The 12,149-nt window shown below is 36.2% G+C and overlaps 1 protein-coding gene across 8 annotated transcripts in view; it reads right to left on the minus strand.

Annotated features, from left to right (window-relative positions):
- Positions 1–12,149, minus strand: part of CCDC150 (coiled-coil domain containing 150) — a 99,617-nt gene that overhangs the window by 22,825 nt on the left and 64,643 nt on the right. For 7 of the 8 annotated variants that reach the window (XR_009256535.1, XM_058710493.1, XM_058710484.1 and 4 more), the window contains one exon: positions 4,658–4,765. Coding sequence is in view for 7 of the 8 variants with exons in the window: in XM_058710493.1 (XP_058566476.1) it covers positions 4,658–4,765 (108 nt within the window). In the remaining variant the exon portion in view is untranslated. Of the gene's footprint in view, positions 1–3,322; positions 3,885–4,657; positions 4,766–12,149 lie in introns of those variants that run through there. The other variant, XM_058710534.1, reaches the window with a different exon arrangement.

Below are 12,149 nucleotides of genomic sequence, written 5' to 3' on the forward strand. Positions count from 1 at the left end.
TATAAGCTGCTGTGAAGAGCTGTGTACAAGTCTTTGGGTAGACATATGCTTTCATTTATCTTTGCTTAGAAGTGGAATGGCTGGGTTATACATAGTGTTTTATTTTTAAAGAAACTACCAAAGCATTTTTCAGAGCGGTTATACCATCTGATATCCCCTTCAGCAGGGTTATGAGAGTTCCAGTTGTTCTACATCCTCACTAATACTTGCTATGAACAGTTTTTCAGTTTCATACATTCTAATAGATGTGTATCTCACTGCAGTTTTAATTTGCATTTCCCTAATGACTGATGTTTAACATCTTTTCAACTACTTATTTATCATCCATATATCTTTTTTTTTTTTTTGAGTTTTCTTTTCTGTAACCTTATTTTTTTTAAATGTTTATTTATTTTTGAGAGAGCACACGCGTAAGCAGGGGAGGGGTGGCAAGAGAGACAGAGAATCCAAAGCAGGCTCCAGGCTCCCAGCTATCAGCTCAGAGCTCAACTTGGGGCTTGAACTCACAAATCATGAGGCCATGACCTGAGATGAAGTCAGACGCTTAACCAACTGAGCCCCTCACTTGCTCCATGGAGTTGTTTTCTTCTTAATGAGTTTTAAGAGTTTAATACATTCTGGAGACAATGCTTTTATCAGATATGTGATTTGCAAATATTTTCTCCCAGTCTATAGCTTGTGTCTTCATTCTCTTAACACTTTAAAGAGCATAAGGTGTCAGTGCATCCATTTTTTCCCCCCTTTAGGGATCATGCTTTTGATGTCAAATCTAAGATATCTCTGAGTAATCCAAGATAACAAAGATTTCCTCCTACATTTTCTTCTACAAGTTTTACAGTTTAAGATTTTACATTTAGGACTCTGATGCATTTTAATTTTTATATATAGCGTGAGGTATGGATCAAAGGTTTTTTGGTTTTGCATATGGATATCCAACTGCTCCAGTGTCATTTGTTGAAAAGATCATCCTTTCTCTACCTTCACTTTTGTTGAAAATGAAATGTTCATTAAATGATTTTGAATTGGTAGCACATTCACATTATTCTTTATTTTTAATGTTTATTTTTATGTTTGAGAGACAGAGCACAAGTGGGAGAGGGGCAGAGAGAGAGGGTGACACGAAATCCAAACCAGGCTCCAGGCTCTGAGCTGTCAGCACAGCTGACACACCCCAATGTGGTGCTCGAACTTACAAACCATGAGATCATGACATGAGCCCAAGCAGGCTGCCCAACTGACTAAGCCACCAGGTGTCCCACATTCACATTACTCTTAAGATACAAAAGGGTAAAGTGGAAAATTTCCCAGTCACCTGGTTTCCCTCCTCAAAAATAATGTTGCCAATTATTATTATTATTATTATTATTATTATTATTATCCATGATAGAGATATTCTATGCATTATAAGTGAAAATATCTATATGTACTCACATATGGATATATTTTTTATTCTCCTACCCCTTCTACAAATAATAAAATATTATGTATACTCTTCTGAGCCTTGGTTGTTTTAACCTAATACATACATACATATGTATGTATATACTATATACATATGTTCGAGCAGTATTCCAAACCATGAATACACCATGATATACTTAGCTAGTGTCTTATTGATGAAATTTTGCTTACTTCCAGTCTTTTGCTATTAACAAGCAATACTTCAATAAGTAATCTTGTAAACATGTCATATGTATAAGCTAGTATATTTGAAGGAGAAAGTCCTAGAAGTACAACTGTGGGGTGAAATGATAGGTATTAAACTGTCTTCCACAGGAAGTTGTACCATTTTATACTTCCAACAGCAACAACAAAGAATATTTTTTCCCCACATCTTCCTCAACATTACACTTCCTTAAAACTTTCTACCTGTAACATTTGAAATACTTTTTCTTTAAGGATCTAAGAATATTACAAAGGATGCCAATTCATAGGCTCTGAAAACCTACAGAATTTTGTTCTAGAAATGGACACAAGGAAGGATATATACTTTTACCAGGGTTTTTAAGATACATATGAAAATGTCACTAGCAAAAATGTTTAGAGAAAAGATCTAAATAGCTACCAACTCTTGAAGACAAGATACAAAACTTTCTATTTTTAAACATCAAGCAAAGATGTATGCTCTCAAAGGTTTTCTTTCAAAAATAATTTCCATGGGCACCTGGGTGGCTCAGTCAGTTGAGCCTCTGACTCTTCATTTTGGCCAAGGGTCATGGGTTCAAGCCCCACATTGGGCTCTGCCCTGAGCCTATTTAAGATTCTCCCTCTCGGGGCGCCTGGGTGGCGCAGTCGGTTAAGCGTCCGACTTCAGCCAGGTCACGATCTCGCGGTCCGTGAGTTCGAGCCCCGCGTCAGGCTCTGGAATGATGGCTCGGAGCCTGGAGCCTGTTTCGGATTCTGTGTCTCCCTCTCTCTCTGTCCCTCCCCCGTTCATGCTCTGTCTCTCTCTGTCCCAAAAAAAAAAAAAAAAAAAGATTCTCCCTCTCTCTCCCTCTGCTCTTCTTCCCCGCTCACATGCTTTCTCATAAATAAAGAAAAGCCTGAGACATGATAGGCTCTCAATAAATGTTGGTTCATGCTTTTCTTATTAAGCAGTTGTTGTTTTCAATTTTATTATAATTTTCACCAATAACTTGGGTAAGGCATTCAGACTATACTGTAAGGTTCACATCTAAAAACAACCTAAAACTAAGATAATACTCAAAAAAAATTTTCTCCAATGTTCAAGTTCTTAGGGCATTGATTAATGTATTTCTATTTTAAAATCAGGCTTGAAACATTTTACCATGAATATTAAGATTAGGTGGAGGGGCGCCTAGGTGGCTCAGTCGGTTAAGCGGCCGACTTCGGGTCAGGTCATGATCTCGCAGTCTGTGAGTTCGAGCCCCAAGTCAGGCTCTGTGCTGACAGCTCAGAGCCTGGAGCCTGTTTCAGACTCTGTGTCTCCCTCTCTCTGACCCTCCCCCGTTCATGCTCTGTCTCTCTCTGTCTCAAAAATAAATAAACGTTTAAAAAAAAAAAAGAGATTATTAAAAAAAAAAAAGATTAGGTGGATGTTTTGAATTTGTAAAAACTCAAAATCATATTAAAAAAACTCAATGGCTACTGTTAATCAAAATCTTTCTATGTCTAAAAATTAACCATGTGATAACCAAAATAATGGTTTCAATCCACATTGTCAATTTTTCTTATCTGTGAAGAACCTAACTTTCTTGATACTCATACCTCCATATATTATCTTTCTGAATTGTTACTACTTTTCTTCATTGTTGTATAAATCTGAAATTTCCTTATGATTTAGTTTGTGGTCTCCACTTACCGAATCCTGTTTAAGAAAATTTGGTGACTCATTTATTAATGGTCTTGAAGCAAGAATGTCTATTTTACCTTCCAGTCTTCCCTCCATGGTTTTAATAGCATTCAAAAGAGTCTTTAGAGAGATTCTAGAGTCTCCAATCTCCTGAGAAGCTCTCAAAGAAGTGAGGTTAGATGCAAAGGTCACACGGCGTGCAGAGTTTGGAATAACACTGGGTAAACCAACTGATGAAGTTCTTTCCTTTATATTGTTTACATGGGGCCTATAGCTTTCAAAGAATTTCGAAGATGCAGGCCTCTCCGGAGATTTCCTTTTTCTTGGAGGCATCACCAATCAAAAACAGTAAAACAACTAAACCTAGAGTTATTTTTCAATGAGCGCTCCTTTTATGAAGAGGAACAACACAAAGTTCTAACGAAGCCGTGATAGAAAATATACTTGAAAATGTGTTCCTTTGCTTTCAGAACGAAGAAATCACACTGTAAAGTTGTCCTGGTGAAGAAACAAGCCTTCCTTAAATCAAATTCCCTGTAGGAGAGTGTATCTAATGAGGCCCTCTTTTCCAGTAGTCAGATGGTTAGAACCCTAACAGTATTCTATTTGAAGACACATTCTAGCTCCTTGGTTACCAAGGGTATAGAAACAGAAATATTATAGCTAATAGAAGTCAAACATATTTGAGTAAAAAAAAAAAATGTACACATGGTAAATTTGTAAATCACTGAAATGAATCACTTTCTTTTGGTTACACATTCTTGGATTATTTTCTTCACTAAATGTTTTGTATCTTGTTTGTCTAACTTTCTCTATTCATTTGTTAAAATGTTATGTGACTTACAAAAGGATTGTAGCCTCAGCAGTCACCCTGATGACAAGTAAGCATTTATACCACTAACCTCTTTCAAGTGAGCTGTCTCCTGCAGTCCTATCTTGTTGCCACTGAGTTCTAAGTTTGCCTATAATTAAAAAACCATTTCCTCTATGAAAGTGTTTCTCAATGCTTTCATTATAATTATGCTCCCTATGAACGGCTCACTCTATTTTGCTTCTGAAAGACTTAACTTCTAAATCCATAATAAAGTTTATGAGTATATTCCTAAGCCTCCAATTAGAACATAAGTTGAATATCCCAATCCTGCTTCAGGTATGTTTATTTCTCTACAGTTTGGCAAAACCTTGTACATTGCGGGTGTTTAAAAAATGTTTGTTGAATTGAGTCAAGTGAAAGAATATTCATCTTTCTGGGATTGTATGGTAAGGTGGAGAGAAAGGCATCAATTTCTTAAAACCTAATTAAAACAATATAACAGCAATATGTTTTATAGCTATTAATCACACCTGCATATAGTTGCCCTCTAGAGCCTTGTTCAACTTGCGTAGATGGTCATTCTGTGAACTGGTTTCAGTAAAAGAATGTAGTTGTTCTTCTAACTGTTTAACTTTTATCTAGGATAAAACAGAAGAATAATAAAATAAAGAGTAATTATATATATATTTACATATTTTAAAAGGAAAAAGATGTCATGAGTTTGGAAAAATCACAGAGAATCCTTAAAACTTGTAGAAGCAATCCTAAGTTTTTCTAATCATGTAAAGATTGCTATTTCAACTCTCAGAGCTTATTTCAATAGCTAAAAGTAGGCTATAGCCATTTATATGTACTGAGATAACTCATTTGGTTTCTATTGCTTATGAAAACTCCAGCGGCACCTGGGTAGCTCAGTTGGTTAAGCATTCAACTTCCCGTTCAGGTCATGATCTCCCAGCTTGTGAGTTTGAGCCCTGCCTCGGGCTCTGTGCTGACAGCTCAGAGCCTGGAGTCTGCTTCAGATTCTGTGTCTCCCTCTCTCTCTGCCCCTTTCCTGTTAACATTCAGTCTCTCTCTTTCTAGCTCAAAAATAAACATTCAAGAATTTTTTTAGAAACTCCAAATTAACATGACTTATGAATGTAACAGTGAGACTTTGGGGGTAAGAATTTCAACTTAAAAAAAAATTGTGATACCTAACATTCAAAAACCATTTTGGCTATGGATAATGAGAATTGTCAACGTGCAAGTAGATGACACAGACTCTTGTGTTTTACTGACAGAATTATAAAATCTGAGTAAATGAAATTCTTATATGATGAATTATACTTTAACTGAGAAAGATAATTACGGCTTTCTCTTTAAAGAAAATGATCATTTGGGGGAATGAAATCATTAATATTTACTCACTAATCTCCAAATTGTGTTTTCCCACATTTTCTTCCCTTTATATCCAACCCTTTCATACAAATCAATAATGAATCCCTGAATCAGACAAAATGTCATCCAAAATTTTTTACTTAAATCGACTTTTTCCTTTCTCTGTGTCTTGTTTCCTACCTGTGGAGGGAAAACACTTCTTGGCTGGAGTTACTGCAGACTTTCAGGAACTGTTAAATTTTGATTGCTAATATTAGTATTTTTATTTGAAGGACTGCATAAAAATACATTTTGTCTCAGGAAATCTCTCTTGTTCTATCAAGCAGAATCCTTCTTTTATCTCTGCCTGTTTCTATTGCTCTTTTCCACAGTGTACATTATAAAATATGTGCTATGGCTCCCTAAAACCACCAGTAAAAGTTAATCATGACTTTCACTTAAGGTTCAGAATTAAAATGACTGCCTCTAAAGGGAAGTATTCATGCAACAATTATTCTCATTTTAAACAAGCAAGCTGCTGTTAACCCATAGAATCTAATGGAAAATGGGCTGAATAACTCTGAAGACTTTGAGATTTGCTTTTCTTCAAGCAAACAGAATATCCTTATTCTACAATATTCCTCAGATAATTTGCCCTAACTCAGCCTCTGGGCACACAGTAAAATGCCCTGAAACTTTTTAGATGGGATGTTCTCATCTACAAGTACTTTAAATTTTGTATTGAGTGTCTTATTTGGCATGATTTCTAATTCAGGACATTCACATGGGAAAGAACACAGAAGCAAATAAATTGTGCTGCCGCTCAGAGATCTGGTTTTTCTGTGTCATTAAAAGTCAAGCAACTTCCATTATTAGCTTATCAGCCAGTCTCAGGAACTGCAGTAACTTAGGTCAAGGTCCTTTGTTCATCATTTTTAATCCTTTTTAACAATTTTACCATAAATGTATCCCTAAACAGTGTACAGTATTATTTTATAAGATTGATCTATGTTAGGGGTGCCTGGGTAGCTCAGTTGGTTAGGTAGCTGACTTTGGCTCAGGTCATGATCTCATGGTTTGTGGGTTCAGGCCCAACATCAGGTTCTGTGCTGACAGCTCAGAGCCTGGAGCCTGCTTTGGATTCTGTGTCTCCCTCTGTCTCCGCCCCTCCCCTACTTGTACTCTGCCTCTCTTTTTCTCTCTCAAAAATGAATAAACGTTAAAAAAAAAATTGATGTATGTTAGCACATGTAACTCTATACTCAAAGATTGCTTTTGGGGCACCTGGGTGTCACAGTTGGTTAAGCGTCCAACTTCAGCTCAGGTCATGATCTCACAGTTTGTGAGTTTGAGCCCTGCATCGGGCTCTATGTTGATAGCTCAGAGCCTGGAGCCTGCTTCGGATTCTGTGTCTCCCTCTGTCTCTGCCCTTCCCCCACTCACACTCTGTCTCTCTCTCTCTTTCAAAGTAAATAAACATAATAATTTTAAAAAAATTTTTTTAAAGACTGCTTTCAAGACTGATAGAATTACTTTCAGGAGAAATTTAATAAACTCCAGTAAAATTCAAGATCTGTAAATCCTACAACCTAGTAATTCTTCTTCTGAGAATTATACTAGCTAGAGAATTTTTTACATGAATACAAGGGGACCTGTACAACAGTTCATCATTTTAGTGTTGTTTGTAAGAAACTGGAAACTACCTAAATATCCATCAACAGAAGAAAGGATAAATCTATTTTGGTATATTTATAAAATGGAATAGAATATAGCACTGAAAATGTAATTCATACCATGTTTGAATAGGGAAAGCAGTTTCTGACACAGTCTACATTAACACCTGAAACCAAGTGTTTATACCAATCATGAAGTCAATTCTAAAATGTAATCTTTTATCAAATGATTCATAGGTAATATTTTTAATCAATTATTCAATTTAGAGAGAACATAGCAGACTATTTTGATTATGCTTAGTATGCAGCTCTTCCTTTAAACTATTGCAAGGGTATTATGCTTTAAGAGCACTTTCCCTTGGGTTGATGAAGTCAGTCTGGAATGTGCCAACCCAAGGTATGACATAAAAACACCAGTGAGTCAATAGTTTCAAGTGTTTCAGCTTTCAAAGACTATCAAAAATTTTAAGCCCTTGTTGTAGAAATAGGAGTAGAAAGTAATATTTTCCTTAAGATTCTGAGGATAACTTCTAAGGATATAACTGAGGTCTAAAAGGTTACATAGATATCAGCTCATTAATTAATTTTAAAATGTATCCTATTCCCAGCCAATATTTGGCTTTAAGTTGGCTATGAATATTTGTTTTTTTTCTTATATACTTAACAATACATTTAATTTCTCTTGGGAAAGATGAAAGAAGGTCAAAATCATTGGTCATAGTTTTTATGAGATCATTAGTTTCACAAAGGAGAAGGCTCTTCTGTGCCTGTAATAATCTATATACCTAGTCTGTAATGTTGACTAGCTTTCCTAGTGAAAAGTAGATGAGAGGTATGCTTTCCCCTCCTCAGTTTATAGGTGATAAGATGAACCTCAAACAAAAACAATCAGAAAACAATGAACAAAGTGCCAATAAGTACCTATCAGTAATTATTTTAAATGTAAATGGACCAAATGCTCTAATCAAATGACACATGATGCAACACAAGCACTTCTAAGAGGGAAGTGTACAACAATACAGGCCTACCTCAAGGAAAAAGAAAAATCTCATATTAACAACCTAACCTTACACCTAAAGGAGCTAGAAAATGAAAAACAAAGCCCAAAGCCAGCAGAAGGAAGGAAATAATGAACATTAAAGTAGAAATAAACAAAATAGAGACTGAAAGAATAGAAAAGATCAATGAAACCAAGAGCTGGTTCTTTGAAAAGACAGACAAAACTGATAAACCTTTAGCCAAACTCATCAAGAAAAAGAAGACTCAAATAAAATCAGAAATGAAGAAGAAATAACTACCACATCACAGAAATACAAATGATTATAAGACACCATTATGAAAAATTAAATGCCAGCAAATTGGACAACCTAGAAAAAAGTAGATCAATTCCTAGAAACATACAATCTCCCTCAACTGAATCAGAGATAGAAAATTTGAACAGACTGATTACTAGTAATAAAACTGAATCTGTAATAAAAAAAAAAAAAAATCCCAATACATAAAAGTCAAGGATCAGATGGCTTCACAGATGACTTGTAAACATTTAAAGTAACAGGTTCTGCTAATACTACTGTGGTTTCATTAACTACATTAAAAAAACCCTTTTCTAGGGGCGCCTGGGTGGCGCAGTCGGTTAAGCGTCCGACTTCAGCCAGGTCACGATCTCGCGGTCCGTGAGTTCGAGCCCCGCGTCGGGCTCTGGGCCGATGGCTCGGAGCCTGGAGCCTGTTTCCGATTCTGTGTCTCCCTCTCTCTCTGCCCCTCCCCCGTTCATGCTCTGTCTCTCTCTGTCCCAAAATAAATAAAAAACGTTGAAAAAAAAAATTTTTAAAAAAACCCTTTTCTAAATGTTTATTCACTTCTGAGAGAGAGAGAGAGAGAGAGAGAGAGAGAGAGAGACAGAGAGAGAGAGAGAGAAAGAGAAACAGTGTGTGAGCAGGGGAGGGGCAGGGATGGAGGGTGACACAGGATCTGAAGTAGGCTTCAGGCTCTGAGCTGTCAGCACAGAGCCTGATGCGGGGCTCAAACTCACAAACCGTGAGATCATGACCCGAGCTGAAGTCACACACTTAAATGGCTAAGCCACACAGGTGCCCCTACATTTAAAAAAATTTTTTAATTGAAGCATAGTTTACATACAATACTATATAATTTTAGATGTACAACACAGTGAATCAATAATTATATATATTACAAAGTGCTTACTATAAGTGTAGTTACTATATGTCACAATACAAAGTTATTATAACATTATTCCCTATGCTGTACTTTTCATCCCTGTCACTTATTTATTTCATAACCAGAAGTTTATATCTCTTAATCCCCCCTTCACCTATTTCACCCATTCCTCTACCCTTCTCCCCTCTGTCAACCACCAGTTTTCTGTATTTATGAATCTGTTTCCAGTTTTTTGTTCTTTTGTTTTGCCTTTATTTATTTATTTATTTTTTTTTAAATTTTTTTTCAACATTTTTTATTTTATTTTTGGGACAGAGAGAGACAGAGCATGAACGGGGGAGGGGCAGAGAGAGAGGGAGACACAGAATCGGAAACAGGCTCCAGGCTCCGAGCCATCGGCCCAGAGCCTGACGCGGGGCTCGAACTCACGGACCGCGAGATCGTGACCTGGCTGAAGTCGGACGCTTAACCGACTGCGCCACCCAGGCGCCCCTTGTTTTGCCTTTAATTCCACATAGAAGTGAAATCCTGTGGTATTTGTTTTTCTCTGACGTATTTCACTTAGCTTAATACCCTCTAGGTCCATCCATGTCATTGCAAATGGCAAGATTTCATTCTTTTTGTACGGCTCTTCTTCCTTCCCAAATTATTCCCAAAATATAGAAGAGGAAGAAAAACTTCCAAACTTATTCCACAAGGCCAGCATTACCCTGATACCAACACCAAAGACTCTACTAAAAAGAAAACTCTAGGCCATTATCTCTGATGAACACAGATGCCAAAATCATCAACAAAATACTAGCAAACTGAATCCAACAACACATTAAAAATATCATCAATACATTGAGTAAGGATAAAAACCATACAATAATCTCAATAGATGCAGAAAAAAGCATTAAGCAAAATACAACATCTATTCATGATAAAAATTCTACAAAGTAGGGTTGGAGGAAACATATGTCAACATAATAAAGGCCATATATGAAAAACCAACAGTGAACATCATACTCAATGGTGAAAAACTAAAAGCTTTCCAAGATCAGGAACAAGACAAGGACATCCAATCTCATCACCTTTATTCAACATAGTAATAGAAGTCATACCCCACAGCAATCAGACAAAAAAAAAAAAAAAAAAAAAAAAGGCAGTCAAATTGGTAAGGAAGAAGTAAACTGCCATTATTTGCATATGACACTAAACTGCCATTATTTGCATATTATATAATGAGATATATAGAAAACCCCCAAAACCCCCAAAACACAGAGAAAACTCTGTGCTGATGATGTGAAGCCTGCTTGGGATTCTGTCTCTCCTTCTCTTTGCACCACCTTCCCCCGGATTGTGAGTGCATGTTCTCTCTCTCTCAAAATAAACTTAAAAATTCTTTTTAAATGTCCATTTTACCCAATGTACAGATTAAATGCAATACCTATCAAAATACCGATAGTATTTTTCACAGAATTCTTAATAAATAATCCTAAAGTTCGTATGAAACCACAAAAGACCCAAATAGCCAAAGCAATCTTGAGAAACAAGAACAAAGCTGGAGGTATCACAAGGCCAGATCTTATTTTATTTTATTTTATTTATTTTATTTTAATTTATTTTTTAATGTTTTTATTTACTTTTGAAGGAGAGAGAGACAGAGCATGAGCAGGGGAGGAGCAGAGAGAGAGGGAGACATAGAATTTAAAGCAGGCTCCAGGCTCTAAGCTGTCTCACAGAGCCCAATGTGGGGCTTGAACTCACAACTGTGAGATCATAACCTGGGCTGAAGTCGGACGCTTAACCAACTGAGTCACCCAGGCACCCCACAAGGCCAGGTTTTAAACAATACCACACAGCTATATTAATAAAAATAGTATGGTACTGGCACAAAAACAGACACATAGATCAATGGAATGGAATGAGAGCCACATTTATATGGTCAATTAATCTATAACTGAGGAGGCAAGAATACACAATGGGGAAAAGACAGTCTTTTCACTAAATGGTACTGGGGAAAACTGAACAGCTACATGCAACAGAATGAAACCGGACCACTTTCTTACAGCATACACTAAAATAAAGTCAGAATGGTTTAGAGACCTAAATGTAAGACTTGAAACCATAAAACTCCCAAAAGAAAAAACAGGGAGTAAACTCTTAGATATTGGTCTTAGCAGTATTTTTTTGGATCTGTACCTGCAGACAAGGGAAGCAAAAGCAAAAATAAACAATTGGGACTATATCAAGTAAAAAGTTTATGCATGAAGGAAACTATCAGCAAAATGAAAAGGTAACCTATTGAATGGTAGAAAATATTTACAAATGCTATATCTGATAAGAGGTTAAATGTCCAAAATATATAAAGAAGGCACAAATGTGTACACACATACAGGAATATCATTCACCCATAAAAAAGAATGAAATCTTGCCATTTGCAATGACATGGACAGACCTAGAGGGTATTATGCTAAGTGAAGTAAGTCAGAGAAAAACAAATACCATTCACTTCTATGTGAAATCTGAAAGGTAAAACAAAAGAACAAAAAACTGTTAAGACCTAAAGACACCTTCAGATTGAAAGTAAGGAGATGGAGATCCATCTATCAAGCTAATGGTCAGCCAAAGAAAGCCAGGGTAGCCATACTTATATCAGACAATCTAGGCTTTAAAACAAAGACTGTAACAAGAGACGAAGAAGGGCATTATACATAATTAAGGGGTCTATCCACCAAAAAGATCTAACAATTGTAAACATTTATTCTCCAAATGTGGAAGCACCCATATATATAAATCAGTTAAGCACAAACATAAAGAAACTCATTGA

This window comes from Neofelis nebulosa, chromosome 2, assembly GCF_028018385.1.
Source record: "Neofelis nebulosa isolate mNeoNeb1 chromosome 2, mNeoNeb1.pri, whole genome shotgun sequence".
Lineage (NCBI taxonomy): Eukaryota > Metazoa > Chordata > Mammalia > Carnivora > Felidae > Neofelis > Neofelis nebulosa.